Raw genomic sequence first — 23857 nt, 5'->3', positions numbered from 1 at the left:
TTGACTTTTTGTTTACAGAAAGATACTTGTGACGTCAATTTGTTTCGTTGCCATACCAAGACAAATACATCATTTCGTGGAATTTTCGTTTTATGAAATTTGACCATGAAAAATAAATTGAAATGGACTGATTTGTTTATTTTGCTGTAGAATAGAGATAAATATATTGTATCTGGATCTTGGCCTACGTGAACAAGGGGTTTTGATGTCAAAAATTGAGAATATTCGGTAATCTAAATAAGTTGGTCGTTACGACGAACAGCCGTTTTTGTGTATTACTGCGTTTGCGCTAAAGGTAGATATATTGTGATTATACTGGTTGACGATAATAGGTGGTCAGAGAGCTATGGTGTAGTGGTTAGTGCATCTGACTACTAACACAAAGGTTCCTGGTTTGATTCCCGTTTGGGATAAAAATTTCAGGGACTGAATTTTCGCCTCTCCCTTGACACCATCTGCAAGTATGGTCTTGAGAAAACAATGATAGTCTGTCGGAAGGGGACGATAAATGTCTGACCCGTGTTAAGAGAGAGCCATATCTCTTGCACGTTAAAGACACCCTTGTAGATTTCTAAAAAGAGCAGGCTAATGCCACTACAAGGCAGCACTCGCATCCGCAAAGTGGAAAGGAATTAATATAAGTTGCAAAAATTGTTTCCCAATCCACTATAAATAAATATGTATAAACTAAGGTGGTCATATTTGAATGTGTATTATATAACAGGTAAATTAGTAACAAACAGAAATAAATAACATGTGTAACAAATCAGGTAATGCTATTACTGGTCTAAAGGGAATATGAATTCAAAAAAGGTTATAAAAATATCTATCCATATATCATGCTAAAATTCACAACTTTTGTAAAGAAGAACACAAACTGTCTGCTTGCATAAACTGTTAAATACTGTTTTCTTCAAAGGAAGTCTCTACCTACTAGTTTAATATTTTTAAAAGAGAATTTACAATCTTTGAGACTCAATTTGTTCTTCTTGGCTATCTAAAGTGATTCATATCTATATGATTCAGCTTATTTTACCTTTTATATATGAAATAATTAAATAACTTACCTTATACTTCACAGCTGGTTTTATCTTTGAATCTATCAATAGTTTTCCATGGTCTATAATGTGTCTGGAAAATTGTTATTTTTATGAAATGAAACTTCATATTACTGATTTTTTTTTTAGGTATTGACAGAAAATTTGATAATTAATAGTAATGAAGTTGGAATGATATTGATATTTTTTATATCAATAAGAAGTTTATGTAGCTTATGACATAAGTAGACATATATTGCATTTCTGTGATAACATTCATGGCCCAACTTAAGGCTTTTCAATGGCAATGCAAAAGGTCATGCTTTTCTCAACTGCTAATGAAATTTTAAAACTAAATCTGTAAGAAGTATACTTATAGGTATTAATTCTGAGAAACATGGTACATTCATAAGTCGAAAGTGGGCGTTGAGCTCCATTGTTTTCACTAAATCACAGATCTGTACTTTGTATCTTTTGTCATTTTGTTAGTTGGGTTTATTCTTAGAACCAATATATGTAGCATGATGTTTTGTACAAATAGGTTAGCACCCATGGTGTAAGGGCTGAGTAATCATAAAAGTTTTTTAACCCGCCAATGCTAAGGCCAAATAAAAAAGTATGTGTGGTTCCAGTTACATCTGAGAAAAAGTTAGGGTAGGTAGGTAGAGATTTTTTTTTTTTTTTTTTTTTTTTACATTGAGTCTATGGGAGCAACATTCTGACTTTAACAGTGCTTAATGAAAAGTGACAATAAAATCTTTAGCCTTAGGGTAGGCTATTTTTAAGCCGAAAAAGTAGGGACGGTAGGGTTACTGGAACCACACATATATTTTTATTTGGCCTAACTTTCATATGCTTGGTGTCCAGAGTTCGTCATTGGTTGTCATCTGTCATGATTCATTTTGTTTTTATAATATAAGATTAAATCATTCAATTTTCTCTTTCAAATTGTTTCAAATGTTATCCTTGGGCCTCTTAAATCTTTATGGTAAAGGTTTTACTAATTGATGAAGGCAACATTGTGACCTATAGTTGTTAACAATATTGTCCTTTGGTGGATAAATGTCTCATGGACAATCATACCACATCTCCTTACAAAATGTATGTTTATAATTTATACTCTGAGCAACTTTTCTAACCTTTCTATGATAGATTCTTTATTCCAACCATGTACTTGCAGTAACATCTTGGCTAAGGAAGGATCAATCTGTAACACATTCAAAAAGTTAATTTACCATTTCAAATTTTGAATTTCTAACTTTTAAAACAATTATTCAGTTTCAGATTTAACCAGAATTGGGGTAGAAAATAAATTTCTACACAGCATACAAATGTATTATGCATTTTAACATTTTTAGCAACAGGTCAACCTTCCCTTGACAATTGTTGTAATGGTCCTTCATTGAATTACATTACAACAGAAACAAGTCATATCTTAAGCTTCAATTAATGGTGTTATGGATTCATCTCACATGAACTCTCAGGGTTCTCGCTAAGGATTTTTGAAGGCGAGTCCAGGGACTCATCATTTTTAGGTATGATGAGTCCAGCAGTAAGAAGAAAATATTTTATTGCAATATAAAGTAATATTTTAGTCTCCATTTCCTAACAGAGCAATGAAATCAAATCAAATTCAGATCACTTTTAAACTTTTGCTATAAAATGATGATATTTGTGTTTAACTGTGTTCAGTTTATACAAAATATTTCAATCTTGATGCATCTGTGGACTCACCAGTTTTGAAAATGGTGAGTCCAGACAGATTTTGATGAGTCCAGGACTCATGGACTCGCCTTAGTGAGAACCCTGAACTCTTATTCTTTATTTAAAAACATTTTTAAAACATGTTAGTCAATAAGGTTTCTTTTTATTTTACATGTAGATGCAGCAATGTGCAATTTTCAGATATATATACATGATATAATATATACAAAACATCTGGTACAACTTTAATAGTCCATTATGATTAAAGCCACTCCTAAGCTGTGTTATTTCAAATGAAAGTGTTAAGGATGAAAGCCCTTTACATCTTTTATTACATAGGGATAATAAATTGACACTAAATGGAATGCTGTTATTACATTTTGTATAATAAAAGACAAATAGGTCACATTTACCTTTAATTTACTGCATAAAGCTTCTACTTCCTCATTCAGTAACCTTTCAGCATCCTCTAAATGAAGAAGGTCAAATTCAAAATATTCAGGGTCATCACTTTTCTTTGGTTTGTCAATGTCAAGGTCATCAGTATCATTGTCATAGTAACCACAATAATCATCTTCATCATCCTCGTCCATGTTATCTGATTCATCGTAATCTGAATCGTCTGAATTCTGACTTTTCATATCAACTGTGTCTGTCATTTTTATCTGAAAAATTAAAACGTAAGTCACATAAATACAAAATAAAAGTACAACATAGTTGAACATACATGTGCATAGTGCTAGGTTTATTTGTGTTTGATAATCGTCTTTCCATGGCATTTCTTTGTCAATTAGAAATTTTAAATTCCAGTGTAGGGCAAGATGTTACCATTTAATGATCTCTCCATAAAGTGTGAATAGTTCAGGTGCTGTGGAGTCACTATTATTTGTGGGATACCAACAATGAATTATTTTGAATAATTAAAAAATAAATGTATGATCAAAACTAAAAATAATTTTTAGCTAAGGGGGGTTTATAGTTAGTTAATACTGAAAGTAACCTGAATTTTTCCATTTTTCCATATTCAAATAATTCCTCATTTACCAAATTTGGTTGATTTCCTTAGAAAACTATGTATAAAATGTTCAGCAAAGTATAAATTGTCTTTTAACTTGTAAACAAACTTTTGCAAATCAAATATCCATGAAAATACTATTTTTTCCTAAATCTGCTAAATATATTATTAGTACCCATGAAAATAAATAAATCCACAGTATACACTTCAATACATCTGACAAAATGTCTGACAAAATAAATAAATCCACAGTATACACTTCAATACATCTGACAAAATGTCTGACAAAATAAATAAATCCACAGTATACACTTCAATACATCTGACAAAATATCTGACAAACATCAATAAGACATTACTAATTTGGTATACATGTATCTCAGATTGTGGTCTATGAATCTATGTTCAATTCACTTCCTCTCATAAACATTATTAAACAAAGCTATGGTAAGTGAGAGACATATGATATTATAATATTGGTTGTAATGAAAAACTGTGATTTCTGAAGTCTAATAAAAAACATTTAGGTGGTAATCAGGTAATGTAGCAATGATATTGCAATTTTACAAGGTGGTCGATAAAAAAACAAATACCCAAGGATTAATATTTCTATCATAATGATTTCCTAAAGCTAGTCATGCTAGTACAGATTTTAGGTCATGGAAGAAAAAGATAGTTTCCATAATTTCACACCTGAAAAAAATCATGTACATGATGTATATGACTCCACTGACTTCATACAACTAAGGTTAATCTGGGTTTGTCAAAACTCTGTAGAAAACATTAAGACCTAAAGAAAAAGACGGTGTTCTTTGATTTTTTTTTCAAAAATAAATGAAAATAAAATGACTAATACAAAAAAATTACACTCATGACCAAAAAATACTTTTATTCTGAGACATGTGACATCACTCATGTTTTGATATTGTTGTTATTGTAAACACCTACAGCGAAAAAATATTATTTTGGTCTGACACCTTTTCCAGTGATATTTCATATTGACATAAGGTCATTTTGTCCAACTAATAAATTATTTATTACCTATATATATGGATCTTACTCACTCAAGAAAAAAACATAGTACACACTGTTAGTTATACAATATTTAGAAAATAGGATTTTTTGAATTCCCCTTTTCTGGAAACTAAACAATTAAACATTTAATTCACTCACTACTTTCATAACAGCTTTTTTTGGTCACAACTATCTCCATGAAAAATGAAATACTAACCTTATTAATCACTGTAGTCAATAAACGTTTAGTCCTGGACAATTAACATCAATTCAAGTATATACACATCTATAAACAATCTACTTTCTTTTTCCATCTGACCTATTTCCTCATGAATTGCATCAATTTACCTTTATAACTTATTTAAAAGTCCGGAACAACAGCTGATCAAGACAAGTTTATTTAAATACACTCAATAAGCCAATGGTTCAATTCATAACAGTATTCCATAATAGTATATGATAACAATGAAATGACGATATTTATTGGAAATAATTTCTTCGTGACCTAAAATCTGTACTAGCTTACGGCAATCATCATAATAGAAATATTAAATCTTATTTTAACACATGTAAACTATTTCTGTAAGTTTTATGATAAATATGAGATTTTGCTATATATAAAGACATGTGAATATGTTAAACCTACACAGTAATTAGGTATTAGTTTTCTTGATCACGTTGTATAATGGAAGTATTCTTGATATAAACTCCCATAAATACATGATGTTTGTACTTTTATATTTATAAATTCTTTAGACAGAGGCAGTTTTAAGGGGCAACTCCACTCTTAGACAGCTACATATATGGTTAATACACATACTTTAATGTGTCCCTCTCCTAATGTTGCCTTGGTGGGGGCCCTTATTTTATATTCTATATCCTCAACTGTTAATTCGATTCGATCAACCAAGTTTAAATTTCCCCAAATGTTTCAATGTTTCGGCAACTAAAAGTATTTTTGTATGTAACCATTACTGCATGTGTAGTACAAATTATTGTAAACTGAAATTTTTCTCCACTTTGTAACAAGTTAAATACCATGTATACATGCAGAGTTCAAAATATAGTTACATGAACCTATAGCTATTTATACACATGTACATGATGTAATACAATAATAAAACCACAAGACAGAACAGTTGTTATTATGAACTAAAAAAAACCTTGTCTATTCCTTAATATCAGGTACATGTAAATAAAATATATATGTGAACAATAATACCTTCTGAAATTCAAACTGTCTACATATAAGTTGAGGAGGAGCACTCTGATTCATCTTAAACTTAAACAAAGATTATGTAATAATGTATCCTGGGTAAGACACATCCTGTTTACATGATGTAAAATTACATGTCTAATAATAGCATTAACAGTTTTGGTGAGTTAGTTTCCTGTAATTATAAGGCTGTCCCATCTTACAAGTACATATATATGTCTTATGTAAAATCTCATAAAAATTTCCAATTAACATGATTATTTAATGAAGTGTTTTATTATTATTATATTTCCATCATAATTATGTTCATCACAAATTTAGTACATTTTACTTAGAAAGTGCAAAATTTAAGCTCATTAGGCATTGTCATTTGAATCATCAGCTAGTTTGTAATAAAAAATGTTTTTCAATTTTTTTTTGTTTTTTTTTTCAAATTTTCATAATAACTACCTCCATTTCAGGCAGAATTACAAGAATCTACATTTTCTCATCCTCATTTTCACAATATTTTGGTAAATAATCTGTTTTTTGAAATAAGAATTCAATTTGATTGATATAAGCTGTGTGAAGCTATCCATTATGATATATTTGTAAATTTCATAAATAAATAGGTTTAAACTACAAAATGAAATAGTTTTAATTTCTTATATTTTCACCATCACAATGATTATGTTGGTACACAAAATTTTGTGTTTAAGAAGACTACTTATCATATATACTAAATGTCACATTTTAAGTGTTCAGATACATTTATTTTTTATACTTTTTTTTTAGTGAATAATTACTCATCAATTGAGGTGCTCCTGTATTGGAGGAAGATTCTCAAAACAGACTTTTACAGAAAGAATGAAAACTGCCGTTTCTCTCCTCAATCTCATGTATCCCCAGTAATTATTGATGCAGGAATTCTGAGAATGATTTTAATAATCAGTAAAGGATATCCCTGCTTCTTCGTAGTGTGGCATTCCATCACTGACGTCATTACAATATAGGTTAAATATATTTAGAATATTTCCAAATATAGATTTTTCCGGAATGTAAAAGAAACGTGAATAGTGTAAAGGAGAGCTCAAAATACGACAAATTCACAAGAAACAAAAGGAAAATGTGTGAAAAGGTGTTTAAATTCTATCTATTCATTTTTGTGTCTCCTTCATGTCCTTATCATCAATCTCAGTAAGATTTTTTGGGGGGTTTTCCAAACTATAAGCAAAATGATTGATGTGAGGGCTTGTCAGTCTGGCCAACCCCATAGGAGAATGACGGCTTAAAGCTGTCTTTCTACATAAAAAATCATTATTGATTTAATAAACTGCTTCTTACAAATGTAGATCTTGTTGTTGAAATCAATGACTATAATATTTATCATTGTTTATAAGCATATTTGCAATACTGCTGCTAAAATATTTAGGAATTTGTTCATATTAAGTCTCATGACACTACCAATGGTCCATGACTACCAATTACTGCAGGGGTGAATGAAGGAATTTTCAAAAGGGGGGTGCTAACTCAGGGCAAAGGGGGTGCAAAACATATGTCCTGATACAAATGCATTGATCGGACAATATAATGGGGGGTGCGAACCCCAGAACCCCCCTCTGGATCCGCCACTGAACTGAATTAGTCATGTCACACTACATCAATTTTGAACTAATTGCTTAAATTAACTCTTAATAAAAGATATTTCCATTTCAATTATTTTCAAGGGATCTCTCAGATTTCCTCATCAGAAATGGAAACTTCTCTCCAGAAACTAAAATTATTTCCAGTTAGATTACATTCATTGACATTGATTAATCGTTGCTAACTTGCTAGCTTACAAAATGTATAAACTTCTATTCTATTCTATCAGTAGTTGACTTGTACATGTACATGTATTATGAGTTTGCTCAAACTTGAATATACTCACCAAACAAAGACATTACAAATTTTATAAATGATCAGAGAAAACAATATTTATTTTAATGTGGCCGTTTACAATAATATTAAATAAATAAAAGTATTTTAGAAAAAATGACTAAGACATCTCACATTAGACAATCATAAAGTTTACTTGTATGGCATTATAGAAAGGTCACTTGTTAACATTCTTGAGAAAATACTTATGTTTCGGTTAAATTTCAAAATAAGTGCAGGGTATAAAACACAAAGTACATACATTTGTATGTATTACAAGAATCAACTTTACCTAACAAACTACAGAATTTGTTTACACGAACAGCTCTACTATTTCAAAAAATAATGTGTTCTTGAATGCATGCCCTTAATACTTCCTGGTAGAAAAAAATTCAACCAAAAAAGAGTAATTGTGTCTTTTTTTACAATGAATATGATGAAAATAAAATAAAGAAATGAGTTTCCCAATAATCAATGATAATTAGTAAATATAAATAAAATTTAGAAGACCATATAGGCATATATATTGTTAAAACTTTTGGAAGACCATATTGTAAAGACTTCATACAAAATGTACAAATAATGTATGTGCCTACCAACATGACCAACATATCATAAACTTCAATAAAGTTCATGTAATAAAATTTTAAGATACATGTACACCTTCCATATTATGAGATAGTATCATGGTCAAAAGAAAAAGACAAACATTAAATAAGATTACAAAACAAAACATAGAAACTGAAAACTTAGCAACAAGATCAATAAAAATACCCAGATGTGTACTCAAGTACATGTAACTATGTACTTGGTAAAAGTTATTGATTAGTTGAATAGTAAATATTATAACAAATATTATTGGATGCCGATTTGACTAGATGCCGATTTAACCAGGTGCCGATTTGAGCTGTACATTTCAAATCCTCTGCGATCGTTTGCGGTATTTTCTTGAGAAACCCTGCTTTCTTTCATCAAACAGAACTAGAAACTGCTTTAAAATGATTCTAGAACGCTTCATGATTGTTAAAATAAGTTTAATCCACTTAAAAAACAATTTTGAAACTTTGCGATGTTTTGAAAGGAAGTTTAAAAAGCATAGTAAAAGAAGAAATTAACCGATGAGAGTCGAAATCCGTACATGACAGATATCACTATAATACGACTTTGAAAATAAAACAGTTCCATCCTTTTGTAAAACAGTCTTTAATATACCTATCACATTAATGTTTTAAGGGTCTTAAGCTTATACAAACCATTTAAGTCGGTATGAAACACCAAAACGGAATGAACAATAACCGATTACGTTTTGTAGTTTACAAATTCTAAATGCATTGAACAGGAAGGAGAAATTTGTAATGAAATGTTGAGTTTTTATATTTATCACTTTTAATTTGATATTAAATAGAAATAACTTATTAATATGGATGAGTTAAAATTATTAGTTTGAAAAATCATGAGAGTGCCCTCTACAATATCAATAACAAAGATGGCGGAACGTAAACAAACCACTTCGCCGCGAATATGGAACTTGTTCTCTTATTTCTTGCTAATTGTACTATATAGTCCGCATCCCCACTGGAAGGTCCAATTTTGGAGAATAATAGCACGGACTATACAAGCCTTCCTATGGACAGGTCAACATTTTTGTTGTAAATAAAATAAATTATGTAAACTGGTTCCCGTCCGACTACAACACTTTGTTCGAGTGAAGTGGGATACAAGCAGAAACCAGTTAGTTTGTAAAATAGTAAATATGAAACCGAGTGCGGTAGGCGGAGGCAATAATTGACTTCCTGTTGTTCTGGTCAATGGTATTGGAACAATGCCGCTGACGCGTCATTTTCCAAAAAAACGTTACATGTACCTGATGATAGCGTTTCTTTGTTTACATTGCATATGACATCATAACTTAAATAACACCACAACTAAAATCCCTAACAACAGAACCAAAATTTGAAACGTTACGATATTTCAGTTTCTTTTTTTTAACAAACATTTAAGTCACAAAAAAAATAATTCATACAGACTTCGTCCCCATTTACAGGTAATGCCTGCCTCATATTAAGTACATGTATAGGAGATAATGAGTACATGTAGATACTATGAACTGGTACATTGCAATGTGATTGAATATTGAGCCCAGGAAACTTAAGTAAATAAACAGGTTGGGATTTATAGGAATAATATCCTATACATGTAACTAATTTAAGAACATGTATCAATCTAGCTAGTGTCAGATTAACATTTTAGTTTATTAAACTGTAATGCCCTTTTTAAAAAGTATGGAGAATGATCCAAAGGTGAACAGACTCTATGGGGCAATAAAAAGACCAGGGGCAATAAAAAGATCAAGGGCAAAAATGTCATCAGGGTGGAGGGAACCTGATACCAGTTTTACCCTCTTCAAATGAAACGAATCCGGGTCCGTTCGCGCCCATTCACATTCGCACCCATTCATGTTCGCCCCCTTTCACTTTCGCACCCTACATGTTCGCGCCCAATTTTAATTGGTTTTGTGTTTAATAACTTTGTAATCAAGGGAACCAAGCTATTAAAACAATTATCTTTTATGTTTTTCATTTAAAATCTTCAATGTTTTACTCATACCAAGCTATAAATACATTCAGTATTTACACCAAAGCAATTTAAATTTTAAAACAACAATCATGATTTTCTAATTGTTCAACTGGAATTTGAATTAAAATTGGGCGCAAACTTGTAGAGTGCAAACGGACCTTGGGTGCGAACGTGCGAGGTGCGAACGTGTAGGGTGCGAAAGTGTATTGGGCACGAACAGACCTGATACCAAATGAAACTTCAACATCAAATGAAATATGTTTTTTTTTATGTTAAACTGTTGTAGAAGAAGATTCAAATATCCTGTTATATCTTTTTGTTTGGATTTCGAATACTGCCATATAAAAGTTTGTGGCTTCATTTGTAAACACAAGGAAATATGTGTCTGGACTACAGTGAACAAAAACACACCCTTTTCAAGGTCTTTGTTTAAAACTGCACTGCAATGAACAAAAATTATGATCGTGATTTCTATCTGAGTGAATGTCCAACTTGAAAAGTGTTTTTACTGGCGTATCAACTTACAAAATGTGTGTTTTAGTTGTTTGTTGTTCACGTTTGTTCAATAGAAACCCAAGTTTCTTTGTTGCTATTCTGGGAAATTTCGCATATATTTTTTCCACAACAAAATTATCTAAAACGGATGTGACGTCAACTGGGTACTAAAAGAGCTTGTAGTACATAAATGGAGAAAAGAGTCAGTATTGAAAGCGCTTTACAGATGTAGACTTTGTCTTTCGGAGGTTCTCGGATATTTCCTTCAAGAAAGGAGAGTAAATGCAAAGAAGATCTGTTTTGGCGAAAATGAAACTAGCGAGGGTACTTTCAAATTCTTAAATTCAACATATCTTATCTTACCCAATGCTTTAACTCACAACAGGTTAACCTTCTCATTTTATTTTGATTTTGAAACGTGATTTCATATGAGAAAAGTTTAAAGAACATTAGACTAGTGACATATTTGTTTAAAAGTTTTTAAAAGTTATGCTGAACGGGTCGTTGTCGACCTGGGTACTCCATCAACTAGTCCAGCCCTGGCCTCAGTGACTCATTTTTTTTTTTTTTGTTTTTTTTGTTGTCACTGAGTCCAGCTCGCCCTCCATTACCTTCAATGGTGCAAGCTCCCGGGTAGATTACCCGGGGACGATAGAGACAATGCCAGAGCGCTCAAGTACGAAAAATGTATCACAAATAGTAAAACTTGATAAAATAAAAAAGTTGCATACCTGAAATGCTTGTACACTATATGGAAACTCATCTTAACAGAAGGAAATCCCTTGCAGTCGGAGCTGTGGACATCTTGTTTACATCAGTAACGCTATATTACGGAACGTGACGTTTCTACGCTATAACGTTAGACGAAACGAATTCAATGTATCGATAAAGATTTTCAACGTTTAAACTCGTTAAATCAACTATTTTGCACCTCAAACTATTTAAACGCGGACCTTAGGGCACTGAATGCTGCTGGTAAATTATGACACTTTAAATCATGTTTATATATGTGTACCTTCTGTTGTTCAGATAAAGTTTACTGATTGTGTTTTTTTCTTCAGTTCCCGGCAAGTGACAGAAAGTTCAAACCAAATTAATCAGTTTTAACTTTTCCACATATCATGGTTCCTTTCAGTAAATGACAGGACAATTATTATAATAAATTTCTTCATTAATTTATCATCACACTTTTATTTTTTTAACAATTTTTTTATCCCGAAATTCCATGAAAAATCCCGAATATTTAATTTGTGGTTGCCGTACGGCCAACAGGCGGCTCTGTCCATTTCCTTGCGATAACATATAATAGATCACCCTTTCTGAATATGAATTAATTGTTACTTATGACAAATTGAAGAAAACTTTAATACTGACGATTTTCGTTTTCTCTCATTTTTTTTTTTAAAGTTCTTGTTAATACTTCAACGCGGTTAGTCTTTTTTTTTCTGCGAACGATAAGTCTGAAATTGTTTTTCACTTAAAGTCTTTTATTAGTGTATTCAATTTAACATTGTAATTTAATGCAATTTAATACATTTTTCTTTCTTTCAAATTAAAGAAACACATACCCTCTATTAACATATGGACCAAAATAAAGTATTTTGGATGGTGATTAATCATTTTACAAGTCCAGTTTCCAAAATCGTATCAGGGCCAGACCAACTCCGTTAACATTCGGATTGAAAAATTGTTAAAAAATAAAAGTGTAATGATTAGCTGATGAAGAGATTTCATATTGTCCCGTCATTGACTGAAAATTTACGAAGAAACGGAATAATCGTTCGAGTTATATATTAAGATTTTATTTTTTTAGTCCTAGAAGATATGGCCAACTATGAAAACATTCCTTTACAGGTGTGAATGTTTTTTATACCCGCAGAAAACGTTCATGCATCCGAGTTAATGCAGCAAGTTCTTTAATTATGAAATCATTAGAAAATAAAAATTATTTTAGTTTTGGTAACTATGTGACATTTTAATTGTTAATTTCCCTAGATGTAGAGTGCCGACAGATTTATTGCAGAACGTAACGGTTATTTGACATTGATTGCTTTATCGTTTTACCCGGAATATTCTGCTCATTGTTGACTTTCAAAAATATCATTTTTAAATATTCTATTGATACCTAAGCATCTGCAAGATTTATCTCTATATATACATATACATGTATATATCTTCTTATGCATTACGGATTGAGTTTTAACACTTTATTTATATTCTTGCAATAACTTCTCATTTATATTCTTGCAAAAACTTCTCATTTATAATGCACGCCGTATCCCTATGAATTATAGAAACTCAGGTTGATGTATGAAAATCCGGGAATTGTAGCCCTATTAATGCAATTTCGTTAATCCCATCCGTTTGAATATGATCACAAAAAACACCGATAGAAAAATAGAAAAACGAAATTTATTGGACTGAAAGAATACGGATTGAATTAGAAAAAAGCAAGCAAGCAAAACACAAACAGACGTTGAAACTCATGATCATATAAAAATTAGTTTGTTTGCATGGAATGAGAAAAAAAATGGTTATTGTTCGAATAACTTTCCCTGTATTCCAAGTAAAAACAGTCTCTGAAATTCATTGTTCTGTACAGAAGAAATCCGATATAGAACCGATATGGTTTCTGGATTTTTTTTTTTAGTGTTGGTGTTTCTTTGTGTGAATAAATGGAGATATGGGATATACAACAAGATAGCAAAGGCTATGCAATTAACGACATCAAAACCATAGACATTTTTCAGTTTCCTAGTACATATTTGTTTAAGTCGTTAAACTTGTAATTGAACTTCTGGAGAAAAATCAAACCATAATGAAATCAGGAGATGTGGTATAGTTGACAATGAAAACAATTTTCCACCAAAGACCAACTAACGTACATGATAGCTTGCTAACATTGGTACATTTGATAACACCAGTTTACCATTTCACTACACTGCATATTCACTGATACATGAATTGTCACCACATTCCTTATAAAATAGCACCATCATATTGTTTTAACCGTTCAGCAGTCCAATTTGTACTGGGTATATATAGGTTTCATATATACGGCTTATCTATTAGGACGACAGTCTTTTAAATTGTATACCTGCTTGCATGCTTGTACTAAAGCTGCGTATATCGTCAGTTTTTTTTTGGAAATAACAGGTTGCTGGATTTGGCATTATGATACATGATATAAAATAACACGCAGAATGCAGACTCCGGCTTACATGTCGTACATGCACAATTTCAAACTGGAATTTTTGCGCGGAGTGTTTTACTTATATAAAGGGTGCATATGTTAGCGTAATTTCATTCCACCGTGTATTTATTCCGGGTATCTGTTTTTCACTAGAGAATATTGGAAGTAAAAAGTGTCACGAGCGTCGATCTTGGTATCGTTGTTTTGTTTATATTAACCGGTTTATTGTTTACATATACATTTATGGGTTGAAATTAGAATAATTTTCAGGGAACCAGTTTAATAGTCCTTCATTATTGAGTAAAAATATAAATTTTTCGTCAATAGACAAGTTATAAAATGATTGTGATTTATATCGCTTATACATGTAAGTACGAAGCTTGTTACCATTACTCTGTGACAAAATTTTCGTTTGCCATTCTGCAATATATTTATTAAATAAAACATTTTCAATTTGTAGAACAATTTTCTTTATGCAGCACACTATCAATACTAGTATACAAATCAAAGTTACAATCTTTAACTTTTTTTCATGACTCTAGCTATTACACCAGTTTTTCTTATTATTTACAGCATTTTTATGTGACCATTCGAAAACTTTATAATTTATTCTGTCGTTGGTCATGGCACTACATCTTCCCCAATGCCCAAATACACATGTCCATTGTTTTACACTAGGAGGTCTCCAGCCCATGTCCCCGTTAATTTCATCATTTGGCGTACACTTGCCTATACAAAACCTGATAGCTCTGTTCTGGACAGCGTTGATACAAGAAAAAGAACGAATGCCCTAAATGGATGCACCGTAGCTTATTACTGACCAGACTAGAGTATCAAATAATGTTTTAAAGATACGTTGCTAGAAACCACAATGTGCTTTACATTTAACAATTAATAAACTTAGAGCTCGACTGGCAGACCTTGCTTTAGCTTTAGCCATAATATTATGAGTGGTGGATATTTGGAACTGGATCCGGATTAACCAACCTTTTAAATTCTGTTGATGGATAAAAAGCAATATCTGAATTTGTCGCAAAAATTGACGTTTTCCTATAAAAAAAAGTAAAATCACAAAAATACTGAACTTAGAGGATGTTATGATATTGTAATTATTGTATTTATTTATGTTGGCCTGATTTGTATTGTGTGGCCTGATAGTTGTTTACAGAATAATTTTAGAATTGTGCAGTTTAGAAATCTCTGGAACAATTACAGAATGATTGGAACTTTCCAGAATGATCCTTATAAAAGATGCAGTATATAAACTTCTACATTTTACTAGAAACTTCTGTTGTAACTTTCTAGGATGTTCCTTTATAGACTGTTCTAGAATCTTCCATGACAAATATATATATATACAGACACGAAAGACTCACTCTTACTCTTGGACTTACACTTAGACTTAGACATCGATAGACATTAGTATTCACCGCATTTGGATTGACACTTTAATTCTACAAACAACATCATACTGGATTGTGACAGTAGTAGTGAACATAATATTCAGATTGGATTCCGAAAGATATCCGGATACAGACAAAGATAAAAGATTGGACTCATATTTTGACAGTTAAGTTGACAGTAATATTTGTGTAATACTTCTTGTAAACTTTTGTTTAATAAATATTGTTAAATTTTATTATTGATTTGTGTCTTTTGTTGGCTACAATTTAAAGGCGATTTCTGGCCGTAACAAGGAAAATAATTCGGAAAGTCCATAATCACATTAGAAGACCAAAAATGGTGACCCAAGTTTTTATGCATACAATGACTTATACTGATGTAACTCGATTCAAAATACAAGTGTGCCAAAAAGTTTAGAAATCGGGAGATATGCCATTCGGTATCGTGTTACGAGTTTAAACGTTGAAAATCAGTATCGATACATTGAATTCGTTTCGTCTAACGTTATAGCGTAGAAACGTCACGTTCCGTAATATAGCGTTACTGATGTAAACAAGATGTCCACAGCTCCGACTGCAAGGGATTTCCTTCTGTTAAGATGAGTTTCCATATAGTGTACAAGCATTTCAGGTATGCAACTTTTTTATTTTATCAAGTTTTACTATTTGTGATACATTTTTCGTACTTGAGCGCTCTGGCATTGTCTCTATCGTCCCCGGGTAATCTACCCGGGAGCTTGCACCATTGAAGGTAATGGAGGGCGAGCTGGACTCAGTGACAACAAAAAAAAAAAAAAAAAAAAAAATGAGTCACTGAGGCCAGGGCTGGACTACTCCATCAACGTACCCTGGGTACTTTTACTTTCAATGATGGTACCCTGGGTACCGTGTTTTGTCATACACGTACCCTCGTTTGAAATAAAATGCGTCATGGTACCGCGGAGTATTAAACGTACCCTACTCTCATCTTAAAACCACGTGATTGCTATCGGAACATCTCTGGATGCTGCTGATGTTGTTGATGATGCAAAATGGCGCGGAAAATTAAACAAGAAAATCTTAAGGAGTATTTGGATTCTATTGAAACTTTCAACTTGGCCAATATTATCCGGAAAGGAAGAGAAGTTAAAACAAAATATGTGAAAGCTGAAAAGGGAGAAAATGGATTTTTGACAGACACAATTATATTCAAGAGTGAAGACATTGATAAACCAAAACAGAGAATTTGGGTTGCTCGGGAGACCCTCCTCTGCAATGGGACAGGCAACTGTCTCCGGAATTGTGGAGGTTTTGGTGAATGTGTTGAAGGAGAAATTGATCATGTTCGTTCTCATCTGATTCTGTTTCTGAATCATTGTAACCCCGAATCAAATCCATCGTCCATTTGTTGTTTACAAGTGTAGAATATAATTAAAAATCAACCCACGGGCTAACCACCAACATCCGACTATTCGGAACTCCTAAGAAATCTCGCGATAAATTTCAAGACTCAAATCGGTACGAAGCTGGGTACGATTATCGACGGAAACGTACCCTATTGGTACCATTCATCCAAAACACGGTACCCAGGGTACCATCATTGAAAATAAAAGTACCCAGGGTACGTTGATGGAGTACCCAGGTCGACAACGACCCGTTCAGCAAAAGTTATAGTGTTTTTAAACACCTTTTGGAGAAAATGGTTAACACCTTTTTGGAGAAAAAGGTTAATTCCAAAAAGCATCAATATTGTCACCAAGGAGTCACAGGAAATAAATCAAATTGGTCTATCAAGATATCTTGCACAGATGCACACACCTGTCTCAGAAGTTAAAAAGTGTATATGATTCAAAACAAATCAAGATATGTACAAGAAATCTACCCGAAAATATGTGTTTAATTATAGCCAATTGTGTAAAGATGTAAATATCACTGAAAATACACCTATGTCGTGTAATTGCAGTAATTCAGAATACACCTATGGACCAATTTCCCATGTTATAACAGGAGACCTTAACATCGTTCGCGACCGAGAGTTAAAATCATTCCTCAGTAAAGGACCTAAATATCGTCCCCCGTCAACTATTAACTGGAATGAGTGTCGTAATATCATCAACGACTCACTCCGCGCCTACTGTTTGAAATGGGTAAAACGGGAAAAAGCTGACAAAAAATCTTTGGACTCTTTTTTTAATTCAGTAATGAAGATAGTTGATATTCGAATACAACATTTTAAAGAACATTTTACCCTCAACAAAAACTATAAAAACCCTATTTCGCTTATCAAAAATAAACTAACAGAACTAGCCAAGGAATTTGTTTTTGTCCCGGCTGATAAAGCTGCTAATAATATCATTATTGTTTGACGTAAATTTTATATAGAGGTTCTCCAAAAGGAAATCACGAATTCACCAACATTCCAACTGACTTCATTTTTAGAAAACGACATCTGTAACAAACATAAACTTTTAGCTACTTCTTTACAAGCAGAACCAAACACAATGAAAGTCCCAACTATGTACTGGCTTCCGAAGCTGCACAAAAAACCTTACAAATATAGATTTATTTCATCTTCCAGCCATTGTTCAACTACTAAATTGTCTGTTTTACTTACTAGTACACTTGGTACAATAAAAAACCTGATAATAAATTGTTCAAATAAGGCCTTTGAAAATAGTGGAATTAATTACTTTTGGAGTGTCAAAAACTCGTTGGAAGTACTTGATAAATTGCATGCATATATTGGTGATTTTGAATCTGTTCAAAGTTTTGATTTTTCTACCCTATATACCACTTTACCTCATATTCTTATTAAGAAAAAATTCACATCCCTAATTAACTGGGCATTTAAAAAGTCGGAATGCGAGTACATATGTTCAAACTCTTTTAGATCATTTTTTAGTAGCAATAAACAAAAGAACTATGTCAATTGGACATGCTTTGATACTATTTATGCACTTGAATTTTTACTTGATAACATTTTTGTTCGCTTTGGAGATTCCGTATATCGTCAAGTTATTGGAATTCCAATGGGGACTAACTGTGCACCACTTATTGCGGACCTGTTTTTGTATTGTTATGAGTTACAATTTATGACTAAAATTAGCAAAGACCCATTAAAACAACATTTGATACAAAAATTTAACAATACTTTTAGATATTTGGATGATATATTGGCTCTAAATAATGACGACTTCAGTATGTATACTAAAGAAATTTATCCTGTAGAACTTACTTTAAATAAAGCTAATGATAACAATGACCACTGCCCTTTCCTCGATCTTGATATCTATATCATAAACGGGAAGCTTAATACAAAAATTTATGATAAAAGAGATGATTTTTCATTTCCTATTGTTAATTATCCATTTTTAGATGGTGACGTTCCCTTGTCACCATCTTATGGTGTTTATATATCTCAACTTGTACGATTCGCTCGTGTATGTAACAATGTATTAGATTTTAGCGAGAGAAATTTATGTATTACTGAAAAATTATTACACCAGGGTTTTCGATATCACAAACTGGTCAAAACATTTACTAAATTTTATCACCGGTATAAGGAAATAATTCGTAAATATAACTCAACATGCAGACATCTTATACGTTCAGGTATTTCACATCCAAAATTTTATGGAAATATTCTTTATAAAGCACAAAAATGTCAGTATTCTCCTCAGAAACTAACAAAACCTTTAAATAGACTTATTAAAAGGGGATATAGTTACGATACTGTTGTCAGGTCATTAAAGATTGCATATTTTGGCTTTAACATTGATTCACTGATAGGGTCTTTGCATCGGAACTAAACACATTTATTTCTGAAAAAACAGTTGTTGGCATGACACGGGTTATGTTCTTCTCATATATTTTATGATAGTATGATACTAAACCCCTAACGGGAGGGATTGTACCTGATATTCATATGATGAAGACATAATCTTTCAATCAGTTTAATTGAGGTCTGGAGCTGGCTTGTCAGTTAACTGCTAGTAGTCTGTTGTTATTTATGTATTATTGTCATTTTATTTATTTTCTTTTGTTACATCTTTTGACATCAGACTCGGACTTCTCTTGAACTGAATTTTAATGTGCGTATTGTTATTCTTTTACTTTTCTACATTGGCTAGAGGTATAGGGGGAGGGTTGAGATCTCATAAACATGTTTAACCCCGCCGCAATTTTGCGCCTGTCCCAAGTCAGGAGCCTCTGGCCTTTGTTAGTCTTGTATGATTTTAAATTTTAGTTTCTTGTGTATAATTCGGAGTTTAGTATGACGTCCATTATCACTGTACTATTATGCATATTTTAGAGGCCAGCTGAAGGACACCTACGGGTGCGGGAATCCTCGCTACATTGAAGACCCATTGGTTGCCTTCGGCTGTTGTTTGCTCTATGGTCGGGTGGTTGTCGCTTTGACATATTCACCATTTCCTTTCTCAATTTTATGTATGCTCCAAATATCAAATTATATACCGAAAGCGTAACAAACATGCTTAACACAATTTACTGGCTACCATAACAAGAAAGAATACTTAAAAACTGATTAAATATGTTCCATACAATAACAAACAACATATTAGCCATACTAGATACTGACATACTAATTAAAAGCAAAATAAACATCAGGTCAAACCACAAACAAACCTACTATACCGACTAAATTGATGTAACAAAGACAGTTTCAAATTTTACTTTTTTTCTGCCAAACTATTAAAGACTGGATCAAATTACCTGTACATTTGAACCAATAGCCTGCAGCTCCACTATTCATTTCTATTGAATAATCCAAGGAGCTAGAAATTCACCAGTGAAATTCTCCATATGACACTTACAAACAACTACATGCTCAATCTGCATATTGTTTTTATCTTACATGTATACCAAAAACAAATTGAAAAGTGTTACTTACATATTAAAAATTTGTAAATTATACGGATAGATTTTTTTTAATTATTAACAATAAGTACATGTACTGTAAAACCAGGTATGCGCTAGAAAGTAATCATCAACCAGTCCATGTTTTTTTCTGTTTACAAAGAAGATTAGAATAACTCATTATCAGAAACAAGTGCCTGTAATCATATTGGAAGATTTTGTATAGAAAATTGTATTTGACTTTTTTGCTATTGTGTGTCTGACTGTTGTAAATTTTGAGAGTTTTATCCTGCATCTTTCAGGGTGAATGTTCTGTCACATTCTAGAGTTATTATTTAAAGTTTCCAATTTGAATAACAGTTTAAACGGCTTTCTTGCAAACAGTTCAACATTTCACTAATAACTTTACATAAACTAAAGATTGAGAAATGAAAATCTCAGAGAAGTAAAATTATTTGCTCCTGAACATGCTGAAGGGTAAGTTGTTCCTGCTCCACTTGTGGCATCATCTGTGTAAATGATTCAATATAATACAAATAAAATATGGTTAGAATCTGAGACTACTATACCTGGCAATTCTTGACAAGTCATGGTTTTGATACAGTATGGCGATTGACCAATCTCTGTGTAACATGTATAATAGTCGTAACTAAACATGCTAAAAGAGGGGCGAAAGATGATTAATCTGTGATGTCATAACTGAAAAGAGGATGGGATTGCACAACTGCAACTAAAAAAATATATCTTCATGACACAGATATATATACAAAAGAAATGTAAACATTGGTAAAGGTAGCATAAAGTCCTAACATTGAACATTTTCCTCCAATTATGCCAATTAATCTGGATTGATATTCTGTTCTAAAGGTGTAGTACCACCATTGATTTTCTGCTATTAGTCTTAGTTAAATTTGCACTTTCAAAAGTTTGTGCAGACTTTATCTTTATTTCAAATAAAGAAATATTTTGCATAAGAAAAGTTTTATCCTGTGCAGTACTAAAGACAACATTTTACTAAGATTTCATTGCATACAACATGTACAAGAAAATAACTTAGAAGTTAACATATCAAGTTTTCATCACTTTTTATCCTGTTTACAAGTTTTAGTAACCATGTAACCTCAATTTTCCAAAATAGTCTATAGAAACACCAAATAAAATAATAATGGTGCTTTGAAACTCCTGGAATATATGTTTATCATGTTAATCATGTTTATGATTCAGCAATTTTTTCCTGCCATGAAATGAAGGATTATTTTCCTACAATTGTCAAATTCAAGGGAATATTATAATTTTTTTACCCTTTTTCGTATGCAACAAGATGTGACGTACAATGATTTAGTGGAATTACACCGAAAAAAACTTAAAAATGTATGATTTTTTCCAAACAGATTCACAAATTCTATTTATTTTGTAAAAATGAATCACAATGTTTCTGTATCAATCTCTAATTTGTATTTTCAATACATTTACTATTTTTTTCAGCATTGACAACTATTGATGTTTCAATACAATGTTTTCTGCTTTGTCAAAGCTGGTTAGTTTTATATATCAACCCGAAGATGAGGACTCAAATGATGAGGAAGATGTGGACAAGAATGAAGTTCCTGCAAATGGTTCAAGTCATCTAACACCTGACGCTATTTTGCAAAAGCAGAACTCTGACAGCTACAAGAATTTAACTGGCAAGGTCACACATGTATTTGAAAAGCATGGCCTCATCAATGGAGAGATTTATTTCTCATTTGACAAAGTAATCGACAATGTCAGTGTAAAGATGGGTGATCTAGTTGATGTTGTTGCTAGGCAACAGAATAGTTGTGGAGTTTGGACAACAGATCAGGTATCAATTATTCAAGAAAGATGGGATGACAATGACTTTGAAGGTGACAATGACCTTGATGTTTACAAAAACCAATCAGAAAAATCTTCACAAGATGGTATTGTGGGTAAAATAACCAGGTTTGATGGAGAACAGGGGTTAATTAATGATTATGTCTGTTTTGAAGTGTGCCAATTTATTGATGATTTTAATCCATATGTTGGGGACTATGTTAAGGCAGATTATGGAAGTGATGGGAGTGTGATGCAAATTGCAAATATTCAGCCATTGAGATGCATAGAGAAAGAATCAAAGATAACAGCATTTCAAGTGGATCATGGGTACATTGACAGTGAAATATTTTTTTACCCAGAAGTCTGTGTAAAAGGTTATAGACCACGTAAATGGGACAAAGTTGTTGTTAAAGCTGTTGAGAGTGCACAAGGAAAATGTAACTGGAGAGCTGTTTCTGTTAAGCCAGTGAATGTTCCTCTTTCTCAAAGGTATGATAAGAACTAAAAACAAATCAAGAAAATTTGACATAGATGTGAATTAAAAGAGATATTTGAGAAATTTCAATGTTTTAGATGTCCAACATTACAGTATAATCAAATAAGACAATTTCTAAATAGACAAAATTTACAACAAAAACCACTCACTGACTAGGTTCCTGACCTCAGGCATTGTGGTCACATAAATTTTGATCATTGAACTCAGACTTATAAATCAACCTATCAAAAAAATTTGCTTTGTATTTCAAGCACACACTTTGTACTTTGTACTTTGAGTAAAGTTTTATGACAGAGAGCTTAAGACTCTGGCAAAGTCTAATTAGCATTCAACATAGTAGGATTAAACAGACATTGATAATCTATTATGACACTTCAATGAACATTTTAGTCTAAACATTCTTCCTTGAACTCATATCAGATTCCAGAAAGCTCTATATAGGATGATATGATATATATATCAATTATATCAATGTTAATTAGGAAAATGTCTTGTTAATTTCAGAAAATTTTACATGTATTTACATCATATAATTGAAATTGTCCCACTGAGACAAGCTTAAAATGACTTTAAATCTACACAGTTATGAATAAAACAACCCTATATCTAAAACACAGCCAAATACTCAAAAGAAAAAATTGACAAATCTATACACAATAACTAAGGAAGACTGTGAATTTATTTACCGTGTTTAAGACCTTTTCATGATTTTAATTTTGTTGATAGCATGTTATACATATCACTAATTATCTTAATGTTTTGATGTATTTTCAGCTTAAGTGCCAAATTCTTGCCAAGTCCAACACGCCAATCATTTGTAGAAGAACTAACCAAAGACAAACATGGTATATACATCAGTGGCCAGACAGATATAAAAAATGTCAAGTTTGGACAGGAAAAGAAATTGACAATATGGATACAAAATAAAGGGACATCACCTCAGATCTTGAGGAAATGTCATATTCCATCAGAAACTTCACAGTTTTCTGTTGGTAGTGTTAAATTTTTACAAGAATACTCAGCAATGATGAAATCTGGAAATTCAACGATAAAGGACGAATCTGTGACCATTTTTCCAGCCATGTCTGTATATGTTAATATAACTTTTAATGCAAGGT

The 23857-nt window shown here is 31.9% G+C and overlaps 2 protein-coding genes across 6 annotated transcripts in view; one reads left to right on the top strand and one right to left on the bottom strand.

Moving 5' to 3' along the window:
- Nucleotides 1-11124, bottom strand: part of LOC143085407 (putative E3 ubiquitin-protein ligase ariadne-2) — a 29024-nt gene extending 17900 nt beyond the window's left edge. The window contains exons 1-4 of one of the 4 annotated variants that reach the window (XM_076261753.1): nucleotides 10985-11124; nucleotides 3155-3406; nucleotides 2177-2244; nucleotides 1068-1131 (exon numbers count right to left, since the gene is read on the bottom strand). In XM_076261753.1, coding sequence (XP_076117868.1) covers nucleotides 1068-1131; nucleotides 2177-2244; nucleotides 3155-3400 — 378 coding nt within the window. In that variant the 5' untranslated portion in view covers nucleotides 3401-3406; nucleotides 10985-11124. Of the gene's footprint in view, nucleotides 1-1067; nucleotides 1132-2176; nucleotides 2245-3154; nucleotides 3407-4929; nucleotides 4954-4987; nucleotides 5112-5992; nucleotides 6085-10984 lie in introns of those variants that run through there. The other 3 variants (XM_076261741.1, XM_076261762.1, XM_076261746.1) reach the window with 3 other exon arrangements.
- A 61-nt stretch (nucleotides 11125-11185) lies between these two features.
- The window catches only part of LOC143085357 (RNA helicase Mov10l1-like), a 50390-nt gene continuing 37718 nt past the window's right edge, over nucleotides 11186-23857 (top strand). Inside the window, exons 1-3 of one of the 2 annotated variants that reach the window (XM_076261638.1) lie at nucleotides 11186-11278; nucleotides 21893-22732; nucleotides 23514-23855. In XM_076261638.1, the coding sequence (XP_076117753.1) occupies nucleotides 21921-22732; nucleotides 23514-23855 (1154 nt within the window). In that variant the 5' untranslated portion in view covers nucleotides 11186-11278; nucleotides 21893-21920. Of the gene's footprint in view, nucleotides 11340-21892; nucleotides 22733-23513; nucleotides 23856-23857 lie in introns of both variants that reach the window. The other variant, XM_076261646.1, reaches the window with a different exon arrangement.

Source organism: Mytilus galloprovincialis, chromosome 1 (genome assembly GCF_965363235.1).
Source record: "Mytilus galloprovincialis chromosome 1, xbMytGall1.hap1.1, whole genome shotgun sequence".
Taxonomy (NCBI): domain Eukaryota; kingdom Metazoa; phylum Mollusca; class Bivalvia; order Mytilida; family Mytilidae; genus Mytilus; species Mytilus galloprovincialis.
This window is presented reverse-complemented; position numbering and strand designations above follow the sequence as displayed.